Raw genomic sequence first — 23,539 nt, 5'->3', positions numbered from 1 at the left:
TGTACTAAATACAGTGTAATACAACCAGAACAATAAATACTAGGTTTTTGTTCTTTTCCACTACCAAAGGACACCTCTCTCCATCCTCCCCAAGAACACAACAAAAAGTAGTAAAAGACAAGAAATGAGATAGACGTGGAGTATACAGTTAGAATTCAAATTTAGCCCAATGATGCCCATTAGAATGCAAGAAAAGTCCTAGAATCCCAGCAACACCAACATATAGTTCACTACAATGCTTCCTAAGTATTTCCTCACCTAATATAAGTCAGTAATGATTTATGAACATGTACATACACATATTAGCCATAAAGAATTATAGACAGAATACCCTCTGACTCTGAAAATTATCCTCTTTCAAAGTTATTTTATCTTTAGTTTGCCTGATACTGTCAAAAATACATATAAAAAAAAAAAATCCAACCTGTACAGCAGAGTGTAAACTAAAATGAGAAAGTTATATTCATTCCCCAATTCTCCATATTCCTTCCCCCAAGGCAAAGCAATGATTATTAAGTTTTTTAGGGTATTCTTGGACAAAATTTCTATTTATATATAAGTATAAATTTTTGAAGGTTTTTTTTACAGAAAGACATTTTGATGATTGATTTACAACTTGCTTTTTTCATAAATATCTCCTTTCATATATATCTCCTATGTAAATTTACCGCATTCTTGTTAATAGCTTCATAGTACGTAAGGATATACCATAATTTATCATAGCCCACCCACCATCAAAGGACATTCAGTTTGTTGGTCTTATTTAGTTTGGCAATGCTATACGATGCTGTGATAAATGTCCTTATACATCCAGCAGTGACTATTTACAGCTAAAACATCTTTAGGAAAAATTCTTTAATATAAAATTCCTGGGCCAAAAGGTACTATGTACTTAAAATTTAAAAAAATAGCGCCAATCTACACTCCAAAATCACCAGGCATCTTCAATCATTTCATTTTTTTTATTTTTTAAAGATTTTATTTATTTATTTATTTATTTGAGAGAGAAAGCACACAAGCAGGGGGAGTTGCAGAGGGAGAGGGAGAAGCAGGCTCCCCACTGAGCAGGGTGCCCGACGTGGGGCTCAATCCCAGGACCCCAAGATCACGACTTCAGCCAAAGGCAGATGCTTAACAAATTGAGCTACCCAGGTACCCCCAAGCTTTTTATTTTTACAAACCAGACAGTTGTTTCAAAATAGTATCCTGTTGCTTTAATTTGCATTTTCTTCAGCTATAAGTGAGGCTAAGAATCTTTTCAAACTTCTACTGGTTGCTTTTTCTATTTTTTTCTTCTGATAAATGGCATGCTATCTTGCCAATTTTTACATTAGGTTGTCATTGTCATTCTTTCTGATTTTAACATATTTTTGTATATTTAGGAAACGTACCCTTGACATGTGTGTTACAAATATACTTTTTCGCCAGGTTGTGTCTATTAATTTTATTAAAATAATTATTTCTGCCATGTGTAATTTAAATTTTATAAAGTCAAATTTGTTCGTATCTTTATGTTTTCTGGCTTGTGTTTATTGTTTAGAAACTACTTCCTCATATTCAAGATTATAAATATACTGACCTTGTGAATTCTCTTTTTACAGTTCCTTTGACAATCTAGAATTTGGGGACCACAAGAAAGGTAGGAAATCCAGTTTTGTTTTATCTTTTTCCCCTCATAGAGTCAGTTTTCCAAGACCACTTATTAAATAACTCATCTATTCTATAACAACAAATGTCATCACCATCATCATCATATTCTCACCATCATCATACGCTAATCATCATCAGATACTAAATTCTCATTTCTACACAGGCCTAAGTGTTCAATCTCTCTTCTATTACTTTGTCTATCCCTGCACAGGTACATATTCTTTATTACTATGTTCTGTTACATTTTTAAAAACCCGGAAGGGCTCCCTTCATCCTATTTTTTTCCCTCTAGAACTGTCCTTGCTATGCTCATACTTTTCTTTCTTTTTTTTTTTAGAGAGCACGAGCGCATGTGCACAAGCAGTGGAGAGGGGCAGAGGGAGAGAGAGAATCTTAAGCAGGCTCCACACTCAGCACGGAGCCTGATGCGGGGCTCAATCTCACAACGCTGAGATCATGACATGAGCCGAAATCAAGAGTAAGATGCTTAACCAACTGAGCCACCCAGGCACCCTTCATATTTATTTTCTAGAAGAAACACAAAGCCCTTTTCTAACTTTTCCTCTTAAACTATGGGTACATTATACTTGAGATGGCATTTAATTTACACATTGATTTAAAAAAGAACTCACAACTTTCCAATTTTGAGTCTTAGTTGTGCAAAGCCCTTAGTTGTGCAAAGAAGCTGTAGGAGTAGTGATAAATATGATGACAGCTAACAGCTACTGGGTACTACATGCCATCCCTATTGGATGAGCTTATTTTAATAATTACAACCACTTTATGTAGCATCATTATCTCCATTTCATAGATGAGAAAATCAAGGCTCAAAGAAGTTAAGCAATTTCTCCAAGGCTACAAGCAATAAGCAAAGTAGCTGATATTTTAATCAATTTGCAATTTAAATTGAGTACATATTTTGAATTGTAGTACAGTAATTAAAAAAACAAGCTGTGCTTTTTATTTATTCAACTGTCCTCCTCATTGAATTTTTAGTTTTCTTTTAGGCTCTGCAAATTAACTGTTTAATTTGTTAATTGTTTAGTTAATAGTTGCTATTTTACATGGGACTACTTCTTCTACTATAGTTCCAACTTGTTACTATGTGTATAAAAGAAAACTTTTTTTTTAAGATTTTATTTATTTATTTGATCGAGGGAGACACAGCGAGAGAGGAAACATAAGCAGGGCGAGTGGGAGAGGGAGAAGCAGGCTTCCCACAGAGCAGGGAGCCAGATACAGGGCTTGATCCCAGGACCCTGAGATCATGACCTGAACTGAAGGCAGATGCTTAACAACTGAGCCACCCAGGTGCCCCTAAAAGAAAACTGTTTTACATTAACTTTGAAAATGTCCACCCTACAGAATTCTCTTATTGTCCCTAATAATTTTTCAGTAGACCCTGTAAGTTTTCCAAATATACAATCATATCACAGGCAAATATTTATAACTTCAATGTGTCTGTTCCAATATTTGTATCTCTCAATGTCTAAAAGAATCTATTTTGCATGCTTTAATAATGGTATATTACTCTTCTGATGTGCTACTAGAATCCATTTGTAGTATTTACTTTATGACCATTGCCTAAGTGAGATTAGTCTTAGGGTTTTCTCTGTATTTTAGTTTAGCATTACAATGATCTTATCTTTTGGGCACCTAAGTGGCTCAGTCGTTAAGAGTCTGCCTTCAGCTCAGGTCATGATCCCAGGGTCCCAGGATGGAGCCCCACATCGGGCTCCCTGCTCAGTGGGAAGCCTGCTTCTTCCTCTCCCACTCCCCCTGCTTGTATTCCCTCTTTTGCTGTGTCTCTGTCAAATAAATAAATAAAATCTTTTTAAAAAATAAATAAATAAAATAAAATTATCTTATCTTTTAAGATTAAAAGAATTCACCCATGAAACTATCTGGATTTAGTGCTTTTTTGATACTCAATTTCTTCTTCCACAGTTAGTGTCTGTTTACATTCTCGCTCCCCTGGATTTATTTTTAATAGTATTGAGTAATTCTCTTACTTGCATATAAACTGCAGTAATTTTGTGTCACTAAAAAGGAAAAATATGAACAAATATATAAATCATCATTATTGGAAAACACTCACAGCCAGGATGAGTTAAATGTATAAAACTTGGAACAAATTACTAGTATATAGCTTTTTATTTAAGCCATGGGTTTTGGAAAAAATAGGGCTTTCTAAGTAGTGAAGTGTTACTAGGATGTTGATACCCAGGCAACTGTAATTGAAAGAGAAATGAAATCAACACTGTGGACTATTAAAAAAATACACATTTCTTGCTACAAGGTACAGAGTGGTTTTCACTTAGGTACTATATGTGCAGGTATTAAGTATTTATAAAATGTATCTGAAAAAAAAAATTATGTGCAATGCTCTTATAAGTGTTACTACTCTAGTCACCTAATCTTTAAAAGTAGGCTAAAGATCAAAGTAGAAAGTGACATTCCTCTAATTTATTTATAAGAAACATTACTTAAACATTTAATGAGCACTTACTATGAGCTGGGCACTGTGTCAGAGACACAGAGATGGTGAAGACATGGTCCCCTCAAAAAACTTATTCCCCTAGCCCCTAGTTCCATCATGACACACTTGAAATAAATTCATAGTTATATAGTAAAACCTCAAGAAATACAAACAGCCCCACTAGAACTTTGCACTTTACAAACCAGCAAACATAAAAGTAGCTGAAAATCAAATATTAAACACACTTGACTACTAACACAAATATATATAATGTTTAAATTGCTATCACTTTTCTACATTAATTTTAAATCCTGGCATCTCAAATTGGTTATCATTTCCTCTTCAGTAAGGCTCTAAGTACAGACAGAAGTCTAGAAAGGCTCTGAAACCACAGCGTTGAAAAGAGGATCAGAAAAAGGCAAAAGAAACTTCCTTTCTACAGTGTTTAATAAAACTTTAATATAAGAAAGAGGATATTAAAATTTCAGGAAAGAATGAAATATCATGGGGGAAACTATGAGCTCACCTTTATACATGATATAGATCAAAAGGATCCTTGGCCTTAGTATTTGAATGTTAATGAATAACCAACAAAAAGTTAGTATTTATATTACCTTTCTTTGAAAAAACTTTATAAACACTACATAGATATAAACAGTAAGAAAGTTGGAAGTACTCTGATTTGGTACAAACCTACCTGTGCACATGATTCTTCAGGTGTTTTGGCACTAACTGAATAAAGTGCTGGGAGATCTAGTCTGTGCACAGAGAATTTTTCTAGAGTGTGCAAAAGTGCTGGAGCAAGGTGAGAAGTTTGACCTGAACCTCGTTCTCCAGACAGCAATAATCTTGGCCTGTAAGAGGTTGGCTGATGATATGGTGACCTGCAATACATGTAAGACATGATAATTATTTCAAAACCATACATTCTGAAGATCAGTATGAAATATTAGGTAAAATATTTACACTAAAAATGTAACTCCAAATTAACAGAACTTTCTCTTATCCTTAATTTTTAAGTACAGTGAATCACTTTTTTCATTAATTATGGTTTTAAAATGTTGATCTCTCTGATCATTTTAATAACCAAGATGTAAAAGTATAGAAAAAACAATGTAAAAATACCTGGGTATTCATCCTATCATATCATATGTATTAACTTGGAAAATGCTTCAGACCCTAAGCATTAGTGTGACACTATTAATTATCCAAGGTCAATGTTAAGAATCCCACTTCAACAAAGAAGTTGGTATATCTGAAGATTATCCAAGATGTAAGGCTTTCTTTTTAATAGTTAAAATGGTAAATCTTATGTATATTTTACCACAATTTTTAAGATAGAAAAAAAATGTAGGACTTCCTCAGGAGCAGGAAAATTTGGTTTTTCGGCCAATAAAAACTAAATGCCCATATCCTAATACATAATATCTAAAGATCTACAACAGAGAAAGCAAATTTAGGAAAATATATTAAACTGAATTCAACTTGCATTCTCAAGATTCTACAGCACCATTAAAATGATAAATGAAACAAGTTTATCTACTATCACTACAGATAATGCAGGAAATTTTAAACAATGCAATAAGAACAAAGCAAATAAAAAATGGAACAGAAATAAATAAGGAAAACACTGTTACTTGTAAAGGATATGATTATGCACTAAAAAAATCCAAGAGAATCAACTAATAACTGTCAGAACCTACCAAAAGTAACAATTCAGAAGACAGAAATAGAAAAATCAAAACATTTCCTAATACCATCAATAACCAATGTACGAAGGAAAGGAGATCCTATTCACAAATGCAAAAGTAAAATAAAACAAAACAAACAATATTAAATATTCTTAGCAAAAGTGTGAAACTATATATACATAATGAGCCTAAATATAAAGATGTCAATTCTTCCCAACCCATTTAACTATAGTTACGGTATTTTATTTCATACATTTAAAATATTCATATCAAGGCCAACAGACACATGAAAAGATGCTCAAAATCACTCATCATCAGAGAAATACAAATCAAAACCAAGATGAGATACCACCTCACACCTGTCAGACATAAACAGAAACAAAAGATGTTGGCAAGGATGGGGAGAAAGGGAAACTCTCTTACACTGCTGGTGGGAATGCAAGCTGGTGCAGCCACTCTGGAAAACAGTAAGGAGGTTCCTCAAAAAGTTAAAAATAGAACTACCCTGAGATCCAGCAATTGCACTACTGAGTATTTACCCACAGGATACAAAAGTACAGATTCAAAGGGAAATATGCACTCCTATGTTTAGATCAGCATTATCGACAATAGCCAAACTATGGAAAGAGCCCAGATGCCCATCGAGTGATGAATGGATAAAGACGTGGTATATATACACAATGGAATACTATTCAGCTATTAAAAATAATGAAATCTTGCCATTTGCAATGACATGGATGGAGCTAGAGTATGTTATGCTAAGCGAAGTCAGTCAGAGAAAGACAAATACCATATGGTTTCATTTATATGTAGAATTTAAGAAACAAAACAGATGAACAAAGTGGAAAGGGGAAAAAAGGGGAGGGAAGCTAACCATAAGAGACTTAACTATAGAGAACAAACTGAGGATTGATGGAGCTAGGTGGGTGGGGGATGGGCTAGATGGGTGATGGGAATTAAGGAGGGCACCTATTATAATAAGCACTGGGTATATTATGCAAGTGATGATCACTAAGTTCTACTCCTGAAACCAGTATTACACTAAACGCTAACTAACTAGAATGTAAAAATAAGAAAAAAATTAAAATATTCACATCAAAATCCAAAAAATAAAAATTGAGGAAGGGACAATTTAAAACTTAATCACAATATCATCTGAAAGAATAATCAAGTAAGAACATCAAGAAAATTTTGGTAAAGTGTGCTAGCTCCAATTTCAGAACATTTAAACCTGTTTTAGTAATAAGTACTTCATAGAGCTTTAATTTTCTCAGCAATTCTATGAAATATAAGCTTCCTCTTATTAAACAGATGAAGAAACCAAGACTCAGAGAAGTTAGATATGAGATTGTACAAATGGGTGGTGAAAGAGTTCAATTCTCATTCAGGTCCATGTAATTGCTAAGCTGAACCACTGCGTTAGGATGTACTCTACTTTATATTGAAATATATTACAGAATAGAATAATAGAATATAATGTAGAATACACCAAAGAAAACAAACATAGATCAGAATATAATAGGCAGCCCAGAAAAAAAGTCGTTGTAGTTCAAAGAATTTCATATAAGATAATAAACATAAAAAATAAATGGAATAGGGATGAATTATAAAATATTGTTTTAAAATAGGGAAGATTCAGATCCTAATTTCACAGAACAAAATTAATTCTAACAAAGAAAAAACAAGAGATTCGTGTACTTTTAAACTCATAAAAATCTACACTTTTGTAACTCAAAAATTACAATCTGAACCAAATGGCAAACAACTAAATGAGACAAAGAATCTGCCATTAATAGGAATAGTTCTTAATGTATAAAGAGCTTATGTTCATAAGTATTTTGTTTTTGTTTTAATTTTATTTTATTATGTTAATCACCATACATTACATCATTAGTTTTTGATGTAGTGTTCCATGATTCATTGTTTGCGTGTAACAGCTTCCTGGGCAAAGGACATAAACAGATAATTCAAAAAGAAAATAGAAACATTTTTTTTTTAGTGTTCATTCATTTAATAATTGGAGAATGCTTCCTATGGTAAGTCCCTCAGCCCTGGATACCTAACAACCAGTTATCATAGAGCTCATACTTGAACAGTATTGAGTGGGAAAAGGAAATATACAACTAATATAATTCAGTGTGATTAACAAGCAGTACTGTTTAAGTACAGAATGCTATGAGACACTCCAATCAGAGACTCAAGGCTTTCCTGGAAAGTGTTACCAAAGCACAAACTGAACAGGTTGGAGGCAGAAAGGACAAATTTTAAGAAATAAAAACAGGATGTACAAAGGATCAAAGGCCCCTGGCCCTTTGGAGTAATAGTTCATACAGTTAGCTTCTTTTAAGGTTTTAGGGCAATGTATGGGTAAAGGTTCTGGGGTTAGGGAGGAGAGGAGGGAAGGAGAATCAGACTATGAAGAGCTACAAAGAGTTTCGTAAACCATGTTAAAAGTTTGGAATGCGCACTAAAGAAAAGGAGGAAGCATATTAGCTTAAGCAGGGGAAGTGATATGATCATACACATGTTTTTGGAAGATAACTCCAGATCACTATGTCAGTATAGGAAAAGGTTTGAAAGATGACAAAACAGGAGGAAAGATGACCAGTTAGGAGTCTGCAGTAATAACCCAGGCATGAGATGTTAATGATAATCTAGACAAGAACAGTGTCAGAGGAGGTGAGAAGGAACAGCCTGAGATGAGACTTATTCACAGGACCTAGACATTGACTAGATACATAGGAAAGAAAGAGGAAGGAGTTGAGGATGATATCCAATTCTAGTTGTAATACCTGCATGATGGTAGCTCACCAGACGCACAGGAGAAGGGGAGACACAGTCCAGTACATACTGAAAGATGTGTGTGGCATACTAAGGGCAATCAGCAGCTAGAGATGGTCTAAAGCTCAAGACCAATGTTGGCTTAAGAAAGATTTGGTGGGGCGCCTAGGTGGCGCAGCTGGTTGGGCGTCCAACTCTTCATTTCTGCTTGGGTCATGATCTCAGGGTCGTGGGATTGAGCCCTGCGCTGGGCTCCAGTCAGCACAGAGTCTGCTTCGGACTCTCTCCTTCTGCCCCTCCCCCCACTCAAATAAATAAATAAATCTTGGTAGGTAGGTAGGTAGGTAGGTAAGAAGGAAGGAAGAAGGAAGGAAGGAAGAGCTGTAAGGAGGGAGGGAAGAAGGAAGATTTGGTAGTTACAGGTGGGGGGGGAGACTTGGTAGTTATTAACAGAGATTAAAAAATTATGAAAATTGGGCGCCTGGGTGGCTCAGTTGGTTAAGCGACTGCCTTCAGCTCAGGTCATGATCCTGGAGTCCCTGGAGCGAGTCCCGCATTGGGCTCCCTGCTCGGCAGGGAGTCTGCTTCTCCCTCTGACCCTCCCCCCTCTCATGTGCTCTCTCTCTCTCATTCTCTCTCTCTCAAATAAATAAATAAAATCTATAAAAAAAAGCCAAATTATAAAAAAAAATAATGAAAACACACCTTTTATCTGTTAGACTGATAAACTAAAAATTAATTTTAATACCATTAGTGAGTTGATGTTGGGAAAATTGGTTTTCTCATGACTAGTGATAATGGAAAAAAGCAAAATTTTTCCAAAATTAAATTTGGCAATTATGTCACATACATTCTAAAATATATATCCCAAGGATATTCTGCAATTTATCCCACTCCTAAGGACTCCCTTACCTCTTTAACATTCTCTACGTTTTTTTTCATAGTACATATCTTCTAATATTTTATCTACCTATTACACTTATTGTTTTATTATCTATCTCCATCTAGTACATATGCTGAATGAGGTCAGGGGTCTTTGTCCATTTTGTTCACTGACATATTCCAAGTACCTAGGACAACATATGGCACATGATGGGCACTTTGACAAAATATCTGAATGAGTAAATATGAAAGAACAAATGAATGATTCAAACAAGCAAGAAGATATTATTTTCATCTATCTGGTTGGCAAAGATGTAAAAAGGCAGTGTTCAGAATTGACACGGGTATAGGAAAAATAACACTCTCATATATCAGTGCTGAAAAATGTAAATTGGTACAACTGTTCTGGAAATCAATTTAACAACCTGTATCAAGTTTTTAAATGTATATACCCTTTGACATAGTAATCACTGTTTTTAAAATTTACCCTAAGCTATGAATCAGATAATGATGTTAAAAATGTATACTGAGAAAGATGCCTATCCAGATCCACATATCTATCATAAAAGAAGAAAATTAGAAATTTCAATCTTTTATTAATAAGGTTATAAAAATTATGGAACATCCAAAAAATAAAATACTATGTAGCTATTTTAAAAGAATGACATTAAACATATACTGGCATGAAATAACTTTCCCAATGTAGTAGATAAAAAAGCAAGTTACATTAACCTTACAGGAGGATTTTAATTTACATAAAATAATATGTGGGTCTGTCTATACACATAGAGAAAATATGGAAGTGTGGCCACCAAAACTTTAACAAAAATTACCTTCAGGTGCTTGGGCTTTAATTTTTACTTTCTTCTTTATGCTCTTCTTTATTACTTGAATTTTCTACAGAGTATATCATCTTTCTAATCAGAAAAAACAAAGCTATTTTCATTTAGAAAACCTCAGAAAACTCTGTTTCTAATCCCCTTATGGTAATATACAGTCAGAAAGAAAACTTATTTTCCATCATAAGGGTTTTTTCTATCAGATTGGTAGACTTTAAATATCTTGACTTCTATTTCACCTTAAGTCTATAAAAAGGTTTCAACATTGCTTTAGAAAACTATTCCCAGAAACAGAAACCCACCAACAATGCCCAAGCTAGTGTTACTGGAGACCAGTATTAAAGTCATGCTTTCTACCTATTGAGCACTTTTTCTGTATTGATCTAGCACATGCTAACACTTGTTCAAACACAAAGCCAAACCAAATCAACAACAACAACAACAAAAAAACACGTACAGCCCTTATTAAAGGCCTCTATTCTAAAGTGTATGCTTCTTGGAAAGTATGAAAATCCTACTGTCCAACCTACCCAAAAAAACAATGCAATTCCCTATCTACCTATTAAGCTCAGAAATCAATTTGGAAATCACATAGATAATAAAAATAATAAGATTCTAGGAAACAAACAGTACAGAGCCTAACTCTGCTACCTGCTAGCAGCTTAATCATGGGCAATTTACTTATTTTTCATTGTGGTTGTTTCCTCGTCTATAAAATATTGATACCACAAATGCTATATGACTGATGAGAGGCCTGTATGGATTGCTACATATAAAGCCTCAAGCTTTATAGATCTACCACGTCTAGTTTGTAATGAGCATCAGATGCTAACTCTTAACCCTTCATACTCAGAAGGACAGCAAACCTTCCTTGACTTCCCAATGAAAGCTTCTAGTTCTGCTATAAAGCATTTTAGCCATATCACAAGGTCTGTCACCCTCAATAAAAAGAATTTCTCCAGAGTAAGAACTACTTTATATCTTACTCATGCTTATGTTTTCAGCACCTAATACAGTGCCTGGCATAAACACATAAAAACTGGGAGAATGGGTCAGTAAATAAAGAAATAAATAAATGGAATTTATCAAAACATCTAAAACAAAAAAAAGCTTACTTCTAGGATATACCTGTCTCCCTATTAAATAAAAATCACATCATGGGGCGCCTGGGTGGCTCAGTCGTTAAGCGTCTGCCTTCAGCTCAGGTCATGATCCCAGGGTCCTGGGATCGAGCCCCGCATCAGGTTCCCGGCTCAGCGGGGAGCCTGCTTCTCCCTCTCCCACTCCCCCTGCTTGTGTTCCCTCTCTCGCTGTGTCTCTCTCTGTCAAATAAATAAATAAAATCTTTAAAAAAAAAAAAAAAATCACATCATGAACTAGAAATTTTATGTAAAAGAAGCTAAAATTAAACCAATTCCTTCAAAAAAGTTAAACCAAGCAAAACCATACCGTGATACACACTAAATGACAGAGAATGTTCTTAATAAAAAGTCAGCCTCAAAACTGCACATGAAGTTTTCTAAATCAAAATCTATTTCTGTATCACTTTACTGACAACAGAGCTATATCATAAAACTGGAACAAGTCTTCTGATAAGAGTTTCTTAGCTCCTATTACATATTTCAAACCCAAATAACTAAACAAATCACACACATGCACACAGGGTAGCCAGGTGAGAATCAGAAAAAAAATGATTATTTGGTTTTCCCTTAGCCATCAGTAAAATAGATTTGTGAAAGTACTGAAAAAAATTCTAAGAAAACGTCCCTGAGGGCATAAAAGATCTGGAATAGAAGAAAAGAACCTGCTGTTAAAGAACAAAAGAAAAAAAAGAGTAAATGAAAGTAACTTAGTCTCATTTTAAAAAAATAAAAAATGAGTTATCAGTGCAAATAATCAAATTAACATTTAACCAAAATCTACATGGGAGAAACTTCAAGTTGAAGACTTAAATTTGTTCAAAATATCTCTTAAAAAAATTACTAAAAAGTACATACAATCAATCCAGCCTTTTCTAATAAAAGTGCTATCAGACCTACCTGACAGGGCATTATGGTCCTATAACTATCATGCTAATTATGTAAATGCAAGTGATGAAGCTGCTAGTATTTGAAAACTATTTGGTCTCTTAATTTAAAATTACATTAGCACTAAAGTTGTTTACCTAATAAAATGTGCCTAACAAAAGCTGCTTTAACATGGATAAAGGTAGATGTAAACAGAAAAACCATAAAATCTAAATCAGGAAAGAGTACACTAATGAGGTTTTGGAGAATCAAAAAGTTGTTTATCTGTTTACTGAGAAATTTCTAATTCAGAATCTTTTTAGTACTCTTAGAATCCCTAAACTATCATCTGACACTTGTTACAAATTAAAATACTCCAGATCACGATAAATATTTCATTTTTGACCATTTTAGTTCAAAATAAAAGGCATTAAAATTGGGGACATAAGCTGACTTTCTAAAATACAACCCTTTCGGGCGCCTGGGTGGCTCAGTTGGTTAAGCGACTGCCTTCGGCTCAGGTCATGATCCTGGAGTCCCAGGATTGAGTCCCGCATCGGGCTCCCTGCTCGGCAGGGAGCCTGCTTCTCCCTCTGACCCTCCCCCCTCTCATGTGCTCTCTGTCTCTCTCATTCTCTCTGTCTCAAATAAATAAATAAAATCTAAACACAAAAACAAACAAAAAAAAAACAAAAAAAGAATTCCAGGGCCCTTTAAAAAATAAATAAATAAAATAAAATAAAATACAACCCTTTCTTCCACCCTGGTTTAAAAAAAAAAAAAAAAAAAAAAAGAGGGACACCTGGGTGGCTCAGTCAGTTAAGCATCTGCCCTCAGCTCAGGTCAAGAACTCAGGGTCCTGTAATCCAGCTCCCAGCAGGGCATCTGCTTCTCCCTCTCCCTGTGCTCTCCCCCACCCCACCACACGTGCTCTCTCTCTCTCAAATAAATAAAATTTTTAAAATTAAATAAACAAATAAATCTCCTTAAAAAACACACACACACACAGAAATCACAGTTTAGAAAAAAATAATCTTTGGGGCACCTGGGTGGATCAGTCATTAAGCGTCTGCCTTCGGCTCAAGTCATAACCCCAGGGTCCTAGGATCAAGCCCCACATTGGGCTCCCTGCTTGGCGGGAGGCTTGCTTCTACCTCTCCCACTCCCCCTGCTTGTGTTCCCTCTCTCACTGTGTCTCTCTTTGTCAAATAAATAAATAAAATCTTTAAAAAACAAAAAAAGAAAAAAATAATCTTTAGTTGACCAATAAACCCATTTATTACCAGACAAAAAAGCATACACAGTAAAAGTTTCCTAGAATTGTGTCCAAACAGCTGAAGAAAACAAAGTCCTCAGTTACAACCATAAGTAAAAATATACCATAATTCTAACCATAAAACAGTAAAACTCACTCTAAATTTAAAAAAAAAAATTGGTATGTTACTTACATTGTAAAATGAAGGTAGGGTTTATGTACAGCAGCAGCTGATGACTGTTTCTTTGGTGATCCTGAGTGACAACTGGTCTCAAAAATTGATAAAGCATTCTCATCTTCACTATCATCTAAAATTAGAGTTTCTATATCTGTTCCAAAAAAAAAAATCACACAGATTATGAGGCTTATAAAGTCCTTTAATATTAGTGCCCCACCAAAGCTAAGGAAAATTGGTTTAAAAATCATGTGACATTAATGTTACCTATCAAATAACAGAGATCAATCAGGCAAATTGACAAACTGCAGGTTTTTAAAATAATTTGTAATTGGAATTAATGGAATTCTTTTACTTTTACAGACTGCCTAAGTGCTAAGAGATGTGATTCGGAAGACTTCACTGACTAACTATAAGAAGTCTGGAAAAGAAATGACACTCTCATAAAACACCCACATACTTATTAAAAATTTCTAAGTTAATTTGACCAAAACCAGTGCATTTCATATACGATATCTTGCTTAGGTACTAGGGTGCTAAAGTTATGGCCAACTCTTATAAAAACAACAACAAGGAACAAACTGACTTATTTTTTAACATGGCATACACATATACACACATCTATACGTCTAGTTAAGAGTCAGGAATTCCGTGGAAACAAAACCAATCTTAAAAATGCACTCATTCAAGTAACATTAGTCTCTATATGAGTCTGCTATCTGTTACTGCTCAATGAACAAACTGGAATCTCTATTGAGAGTGCAATACTTAAAATTTACCTGGACTACAACCTGAAGTACTAATAACTGTGCTTCACACATACCTAACAAAAGTGTCAATTCGCTCAATAAGAAGCAATGCTACATGTGTAGGAGAAATGAGAGAGAATTAACATTGATAAAAATCGTACTCTTCTCCCAAAAAAAAAAAGGAAAAAAAGAGGAATAATTTCTACAAAGAGGTACTGAACTATGCTGGCAGATACAGAGTTCAATGGATTTTATAAGCTAAATATTTAGTACAAACAATATTGCAAAAGTTAACCTGAAAAATAACTGAATACCTTTTGAGTGATAATTTCATATACCAGTCTAAGAAGAATATTAAGACCCAAACAAACCAGAATAATAGATCTAAATAATTAAAAAATAATTATTAATAATCAAATAATAATCAAATTTTTTTCTCTTCTCCACTGCACATGAAGAACTGGAACTAAAGCATACTTTGTACTTATTTAATAAATTTGTAAGAAAACAGTAATGCCATAAAAAATTCTCAAATGAAAATAAAGGAACTATATCATATGTCCACTGACAGATGAATGGATAAAGAAGATGTGGTATATATATATATACACAATGGAATACTACTCAATCATCAAATAAAATGAAATCTTGCCATTTGCAACGACGTGGACAGAACTAAAGGGTATTATGCTAAGCGAAATAAGTCAATCAGAGAACGACAATTATCATATGATCTCACTCATATGTGGAATTTAATAAACAGAACAGAGGATCATAGGCAAAGGGAGGGAAAAATAAAACAAGACGAAATCAAGAGAGGGAGACAAACCATAAGAGACTCTTAATCATAGGAAACAAACAGGGTTGCTGGAGAGAAGGGGGTTTGGGGGATGTGGTAACTGGATGATGGACACTAAGGAGGGCACATGATGTAATGAGCACTGGGTATTATACAAGACTGATAAATCACTGAACTCTGCCTCTGAAACTAGTAATACACTATATGTTAATTAACTGAATTTAAATTTTAAAAAATTTAAAAATGAACTATCATAATCTCTCAAATGGGAAGATACAATTTTTATGATTTTCTAAAGGTGACACAAGTTTTTTTTTAAAATTTGGGGGAAAAGATACATATCCTCAGTTATGAAAATCAGAGATAAGAAAAGTACAATTCATGGCAGAGTACCTGACTCATTCATAATAAAATATTTGTTCCCCTCCCTATTTGACAAACTTAGGAGATCAAGTAATCCATGTCATATTTCATGAGAATCTATCCCTGAAAAACACAATTTCCAGAAAGTATAATTTATAAAAACAGCAAAATGCATTGATTGTTGATGATTTTTTACTATATATAATATTTTTAATGTTAGTATAATTAATTGAACAATTTTCTGGTACAGCCTACAAGCCAAATAAGATATTAGGAATTGGGAAAATTAAGATAGTTAAAACTCATTACCTTCTCTTCAAAGTTCAGACCTTACTTTGGTTAGCATATAAACCTAAAGTTTCCCTGTAAATGGATGACTTTTTTTTTTTTTTTAAGATTTTATTTATTTATTTATTTATTTATTTGAGAGAGAAAGAGACAGAGAGCATGAGAAGGAGGAGGGTCAGAGGGAGCCCCATGCAGGACTGGATCCTGGGACTCCAGGATCATGACCTAAGCCAAAGGCAGTCACTTAACCAACTGAGCTACCCAGGCGCCCCCCATGAATGACTTTTTAAAGGCAGTATTCTATTTTTATCTCAGGTCCAATCTTAAAGCTAGAATTCAAGACCTTATATAACCAGGTTCTAATTTACTCCCTTACTAATGATTTACACTCCATTAATACAGTACACTGAAGAGTGCCCTGCCAGTACCAACGAAATGTATTTGATAAGTTAAATCCAGAGGGACATTATAAGCAACTCAGTTAAGAGTGCAGGCTAAAGAGTCAGGTGTCCTGGGTTTGAGTAAGCCCTAGAACTTACTGAATGACCCCAAATAAGTGAATACTTCCTACATCTCCCACTCTCCTCCTTTACAGTATAAAAGTACCTGCCCCACTGGACTGTTAGAAGGATTAATAAGTGACACTTTATTTAATGGTTTTATAATAAAATAAATGTAAGCCATCGTTATTACAGTCAACTTTTCTAAAGATAGTAACACTTCTCCATTAAGATAGTCAGAATGTCCCAAGAGGTAACAAATAGAACTAATATTCATTCTTTCTTTTGACAAACATTCACTAGGCAACTACCATATGCTAGGCAATATGCCAGGCCTGGAATATAACCTAGTGAGTGAAACAGATACATTTTCTATATTCATGGCAATATAAAAGAATAACACATAAATAACCTTATAAGGAAACTCAGAATTTATTTATGCCTGTACTTGTTTCATTTTAACAATATGAAAAAGTACTTTATAGTACCTTCTTTCTTGTCACTCTGGCTAATTTCAGCATGAGGAAACACTTTTTGCAAGACTGCTAGGATGTTGTTGAAGCTTCTTTCCAGCAGTGGTTTTATGATGGGGGATAGTGCATGTCCCGAAGACATGACAGCACGCTGGGAAGCAGGCACAATATTCTGCATTGCATGGTAAAAATCTTGGGCATTGAGCACTATTGAGGAAACATCTAGCTGCAGTTTATGACTGCTAGCATAGATCTGGGGGTACCGCCTCCGCAGAGCAATCAGGGCAGCTTCAGTGCACAGGGCCTTGATATCAGCTCCACAATAGCCTAATGCACAAAAGGAAAAGAATAACAAAGGTAAATTCATTCTCCCAGTACCAACTATAGTTTGCAAGTATATACATCTTTATCTAAGGAAATAATTAATACTAAATCAATAATTATGTGCAATTTTATCAGCCAAAACTGACCATTTAAGTCACCTAATAAAATTATTTACTCAGTAAGACTAAAAATGTTCTGAATATTTTATTTTATTTTTTATTTTTTTTTTAAAGATTTTATTTATTTATTTGACAGAGAGAGACACAGCGAGAGAGGGAACACAAGCAGGGGGAGTGGGAGAGAGAGAAGCAGGCTTCCCACGGAGCAGGGAGCCCGATGCGGGGCTCGATCCCAGGACCCTGGGATCATGACCTGAGCCGAAGGCAGACGCTTAACGACTAAGCCACCCAGGCGCCCCTGTTCTGAATATTTTAATTAACAAAACATGAACTAGTGATATCAAAACAAACCAAGTATTTTGTGCCAAAATCACTGATTATAATGTACAACTTTCTTCAGGAAAGGTTTTTAAAGAGTAAGTTTCATCTCAATCCTTCATCAGTATTCCCAATAATTAGTTTAGTCCTCATGACATTACACTTACCTATAAACTTTTCTAATATTACTAATTACCAAACACATATAAGGAAGGAGTACAAAGTAGAACATACGCAGAAATTTCAAGAACAGAGCTATTCTCCTACCAACTTTGGATGCAAACCACAGCAAGTTTATATCTAATTACCCCAAAAATTATACTTTAAGGTTGTCACCATCTCTGGTAGTTTCAAAGGTACTGAAGGGAATAAGAATCCATTAATTTTCCACATTAACTTCCTTTTAATATATACGTTTAGCTTAAAATAACTGAAAATCTAGTTCTAAGGGCTATACCAACACAGGGTTTTATCCATTACCCATACTTAACTGATTATGTAGTTAACAGATCAAGCCCCCTCTTTTAAGTCATTTCACTGTTTTAAGCAACACATACAAAAACACACAAACTGTTAGGTCTCAACCACAAAAAGGAAGAAAAACTCAAACCAGCCATGTTGTTTTTTATGTCAGCAATTAAACTTGCATTTGGCCACCTTTATCAGTTATGCCAGCGGGGGAACCACTCAAACTAGTTTTAAAACTTGAGACCCTAAGCTCTTCAAAGAGTGGCATCAAGTTTATCTTTTTATACTTCGCATGACCTTGTGGAACATGTAAATAATGAAACAAAATGGTGATTAGGAAAACTATGAGCAGAAAATAAATAGCCCCAGACTAACCTACAGAAAAAGAACATTAAGGGACAAAACTATATAAATCAAACTGCAAGTGACTCACACACCTATAATGAACTATATCTTTATTATTAGTAGAGCACATGATCCTGCTAATCAAGTCCTACAGTAACAGAAAAATCCTCCTTACTCTACTCCCTTTTTCCCAAAGCATGTACCACTTTTTTCATTTACCTATTATGTTTATTGTCTACCTTCCCCAAATAGAATGTGAGCTTTGTGAGGGTATGTGTATTCATCAGTTTTGTTCACTAACATATCTCATATACTGAAAATAACGCCTGGCCTGGCATTCAGTAGATATCCAATAAATGTCTGACCTGGCATTCAGTAGATACCCAATAAATATTTCCTGAATGAAAGAATGAATGAAAGAAGAAAAGAGTAACTCCAAGGTTATAACTTGGGGATGTATAACTGTGAAGTTACCATGTACTACCATAAAAAGTGGAAGAATTATATTTACTGGGTTTTTCATTTTTTTTTTTAAGAACTCTAAATTCTTTTAAGCCAACATACTGTGAATAAAAATTTCAATGAAAATTATGGAAAAACAGAAAAATATTACATTCTTAAAGAAATATTTATTCAGAATTAAGGGAAAACTTAGTATAACCTGTGAAAATCTAATTCAGAAAATTATAAGCAGATGAAGCACTAACACTGTCCCATGACAACAATCTCCCAAATAATTCTGAGAATAACCAAATTTACCATTAGCCTTTCATTTTTTATTCTATTTCTCAATGAATAAGCCTGAAAAAAAGTATCTTTTCCTATGCTGTACATATCCTAGTTATATTAGTTCAAAATAACTGTAAATTACCAGCTCAGTTATAAACAGTTAATGAAATAATCCATTTCAGAGGAAGTAAAAAATAAACTACCATCTTCAAAAAATATAAACAACCGCATTTCTTTTTCTTCTTTGAAAGCATATACAACACAGTTGGTGAACATACCATATGATCCTATTTCTAAGAGCAAAAAGCCTAAATTTTTTTTAAAAGCTCAGAAACAGTGCAAAACAAAGAAAAAAGCCACTAAAAGATATTTTATGTAATAAATGATACTTGTAACATTTATGTTCGACATAACGTTAGTAACATACATAATAGCAATGTACTGTTCATTTTTGCTTAATCTACTAAGGATAATTTAAAAGTGTAATAATTGGATTATCATAATCAACAGACTATAAAAGAGAGGATTTATCTTCATTACATTTGCCTGTGAATGAGAATACTGGTTTATATCTGTAGTTTTTAATCTTGACCACTGATCTGAATAAACGATGAAACTGAAACAAAAATAGATTCCCAACACTTAGTGAATCAGAATCTCTGGTGATTTAATATCATAAATGTGTATTTTGAGAAAGCTTTACAAGTGATTCTGATATACAAAACAAAAAACTGAGAACTACTGGATTAATAATATGCCTCCTTTACCAGACTCTAAAACAAAATTAAAATTACATGACAATCATGACTAAAGAGATTATATTTAAGATCACATGTCCTGGTTTGGGCCTCTTGTCATAATTAAAAGCATATTTTTTCACTCTCCAAAGGGTCCTGATTTAGAAAAATAGATATAGATAATATGATCATTCTATATTTATGGAAATTACAGCCTTTTGAAAGTTAAAAGTTGGTGTTAAAGAAAATATCAACATCCCTTTCATAAGAATTCCATAATCATATTAATTCTACCATTACAATTCTAATACTCTGATGAACACAAATACCTAGATACCAAACAAAAGCATTTTTTTGGAAAAATGAAACAAGACAAAACCAGAGAGGAAGACAAACCATAAGACTTTTTTTTTTTTTTTTAAGATTTTATTTATTTGACAGAGAGAGCACAAGCAGAGGGAGAGAGAGGGAGAAGCAGGTTCCCTGCTGAGCAAGGAACCCGATGTGGGACTCGATCCCAGGACCCTGGGATCATGACCTGGGCCGAAGGCAGCCGCTTAACTGACTGAGCCACCCAGGTGTCCCCAAACCATAAGACTCTTACTCTTAGGAAAAAACTGAGGGTTGCTGGAGGGGAGGGAGGTGGGGGAATGGGGTGGCTGGGTGATGGACATTGGGGAAGGTATGTGTTGTGTTGAGCGCTGGATGTTGTGTAAGACTGATGAATCACAGACCTGTACCCCAAAACAAATAATACATTATATGTTAATTAAAAAAAAAAAAAGAAAGTTTTTTTTTTTTTTTAGGTAAACTCTACACTGAATGTGGGGCTTGAACTCACAACCCCGAGATCAAGAGTCACATGCTCTACTAAGCCAGCAAGGCACCCCAAGAAAAAGCATTCTTAAATACCACCACTAAAATGGAAATTTGTCTGAAAAACTGAAAATACAAAAAGGTTATAGACTAGACAAGTGTAATACTAAAATTTTATGAAGTTACTGTTTAAGTAAAACATCAAACATAATGAAGGCCCACAAGATAGACTCCTTGTTGATACACTTCCATTGTTTTGGCCTTCTTAAGTGAAAATGAATAGAGGAATATGATTAGATTTGAGATCCTCATAACCTTAAGCTCCTACTATTTGTGTATGTGATCTAGACACCGAAATTATGTGAGGACTACTTTTAAAAATCACCCCTATTAAGCATCCAAACCCTTCCACGTACTTGGGAATTTATTTCAAGGTAAAAGTTACCAAATCCATAACCTCTAACAAGAGGACAGCTGTCTTTGCAGTTTTTTATCAAGACAACATATTCTTTCCGTTAGGCATAAATTTCACTGAACTGAACCCATACATGTTAAAACATGTTTGGGATACAGAAAGTGATACGTTCATAATGAATTTAAAATGTATTACTATTTCATTCCTGTTTGAAGACTTGCATCTGACTTTTTGTTTTAATGTGAAACTGGCTTCTTATCTCACTCTCCAGGAAGAAAATGGCATAGATATAAGCATATTTCTAAAACACCACCACCACCCCCAAAAGGCAAGAGGAGTTTTTTAGTCCTATAAGAAATTATGTCTCTAAAATGTTTAAACTTAAGAAACTGACTAAAAGCTAAAACAGATCATTTGAAATAATGAGAAGTTGTGGCCTTTGGAAATGAAAAAGGAAACTAAGATTCTTATATTTAGGATAAAGAATTAGAGTGTAACATTTCAGATGGTAGACAGGGTAATAGCAAGTAATTTTAAAATACCTATTGTTTAGGGAATTTCCAAAGTTATCTGAAGTCTTCTGCTTATTCCAGTTAAGGATCATTCTGTGACAGAGTCACAGAAAAATCTACAAAATTTTCCCAGTCTGATCAGTTCTCTAATAAAATAATATCATAAAAGTAGGAAATAAAAGGGGTCAAATTTCAAAAAGGGAAAAGACTGGATTTTGTACCAAATACCACCCTCTCCCGTAAAGCAGCACAAGGCTTTGCAAAGGTCAAGCCAAATTTACATGAAATGGGTTTGGTGCATGCTCTCTTATACCAGGCAAAGCTTAAACTGGAGTAGTGCTGGAGAGATTTACGTTTTCTCCTCACCAGAAGATGTCGAGGTCTTTGTGGTTCAAAAGCTGAGGGATGCTGCTTCGGAGATGGAGGTCCCTGTGGATGAAGAGGATAATTCGGATGTAGCTAACTGAATGGACTAATGTTCTATTTAAGTTTTAATATCTGATGGTGGATCCCAATGATTTTTTTAACTAAGTTGTTCTTTCTGGTGTTGGTAACTTTAAAGTTTTCCCAAGTAGACTGTTAATTGTTAGTGAACTTATTTTGGGGATTTTTTCATAATGCTTAAAAAATTCATGTAGAATGATTTTTTAATTTTTTTGTGAGAGAATAAGAGAAAAATAGACAAAAGACAGAAAAAGAATGAAGGAGAAATACCAGTGTGTACACTCAGTTGCTTAATACTGTAATCATTTTTATTTCAGACCTAATTAGAGCTAAAACCCTGAATTCCAAAACCCCTGAATTCCATCTCCTATATATGATCATGTATGCACATAAAATACTCTCACTACATCCTTTTAGGACAGTAGTATTCATTCACTCTGTAAGGAGGATCTTCCAGTCTGTGAATAATTTAATATTCAATTGGAAAGTCTTATATTTTGGGAAATACTAGCAGATGCCAGTAAGTATTTTCTTTGAAGACTCCTCTCACTCAACTTCTTTCTAAACCACAGGCATGAAGATGAGCCCATCAGGTAATCTGCAAAGTAAAAGACTACAGTCCTGCCTTCAACATGAACCTTTATCTCTCAAGGTTAAGCTTATTTTTCTTAGTAAAATTCAAAAGGACACACGGCAGTTATATTATAGAAATCCAGCACTCAATGAAAGGCATATTACTACTAGCATTGTTAATGATCAAACACCTAATGACAGCTAAAATGGTAATTTAGAAGTGTTCAAGTGAAATGTTCAAAATAATTCTTACATTTAAAGGCAGAGCCAGTCATCTATTGCACAGAGACATAACTATACTCATTCACATTCCAAACATAAGGAGAGGCTGAGCAGAACAAACAATAGTAATCAAAGAATTCAATTAATAGCACTCACCAACACATTTTTCAGCCAATTCACCTAAAAAAGCATCTGACAATTTTGGATTCCAGTCCCTGGTGTGGATTTGTAAAATGTGTTTTCTTGCCTAAGAAGAAAAGTACAAATAAGTAAAATAGCAACAACCTCTCCAATGTATTAGCTGGAACAAATTTATGCACTCACCATACCCCAGAAAACCAACTGTTTATTTTAAAAGAAATTTAAACACCATGGCATCCACATCAACTCTAATTCCCACATACAGTAATATGTAGGAGAGACCATGTCTCTGTTTCACAAACTAAGATATTTAATATTCTGAGAGGTGAAGGAATTGACTAGTGGAACACATGACTAAGTGACTGATCTTGACTGATCCAGGACTAGATTCAAAACTAAGTTTCACTGTTCTACCACGTCAGATCATTTTTACCATCTAAATACAT

At 34.3% G+C, this 23,539-nt stretch overlaps 1 protein-coding gene across 3 annotated transcripts in view; it reads right to left on the bottom strand.

Moving 5' to 3' along the window:
• The window catches only part of LOC102744156 (ATPase family AAA domain containing 2B), a 102,366-nt gene that overhangs the window by 52,608 nt on the left and 26,219 nt on the right, over window positions 1-23,539 (bottom strand). For all 3 annotated transcript variants that reach the window (XM_031040102.2, XM_081832163.1, XM_081832164.1), the window contains 4 exons: window positions 23,109-23,199; window positions 16,946-17,257; window positions 13,777-13,912; window positions 4,827-5,013 (listed from right to left, as the gene is read on the bottom strand). In XM_031040102.2, the coding sequence (XP_030895962.2) occupies window positions 4,827-5,013; window positions 13,777-13,912; window positions 16,946-17,257; window positions 23,109-23,199 (726 nt within the window). The remainder of the gene's footprint in view (window positions 1-4,826; window positions 5,014-13,776; window positions 13,913-16,945; window positions 17,258-23,108; window positions 23,200-23,539) is intronic.

Source organism: Leptonychotes weddellii, chromosome 10 (assembly GCF_054177405.1).
Source record: "Leptonychotes weddellii isolate Sample4059 chromosome 10, ASM5417740v2, whole genome shotgun sequence".
NCBI lineage: Eukaryota > Metazoa > Chordata > Mammalia > Carnivora > Phocidae > Leptonychotes > Leptonychotes weddellii.
Note: the sequence above shows the minus strand (reverse complement) of the source record. Positions and strands in the feature narration are given on the sequence as shown.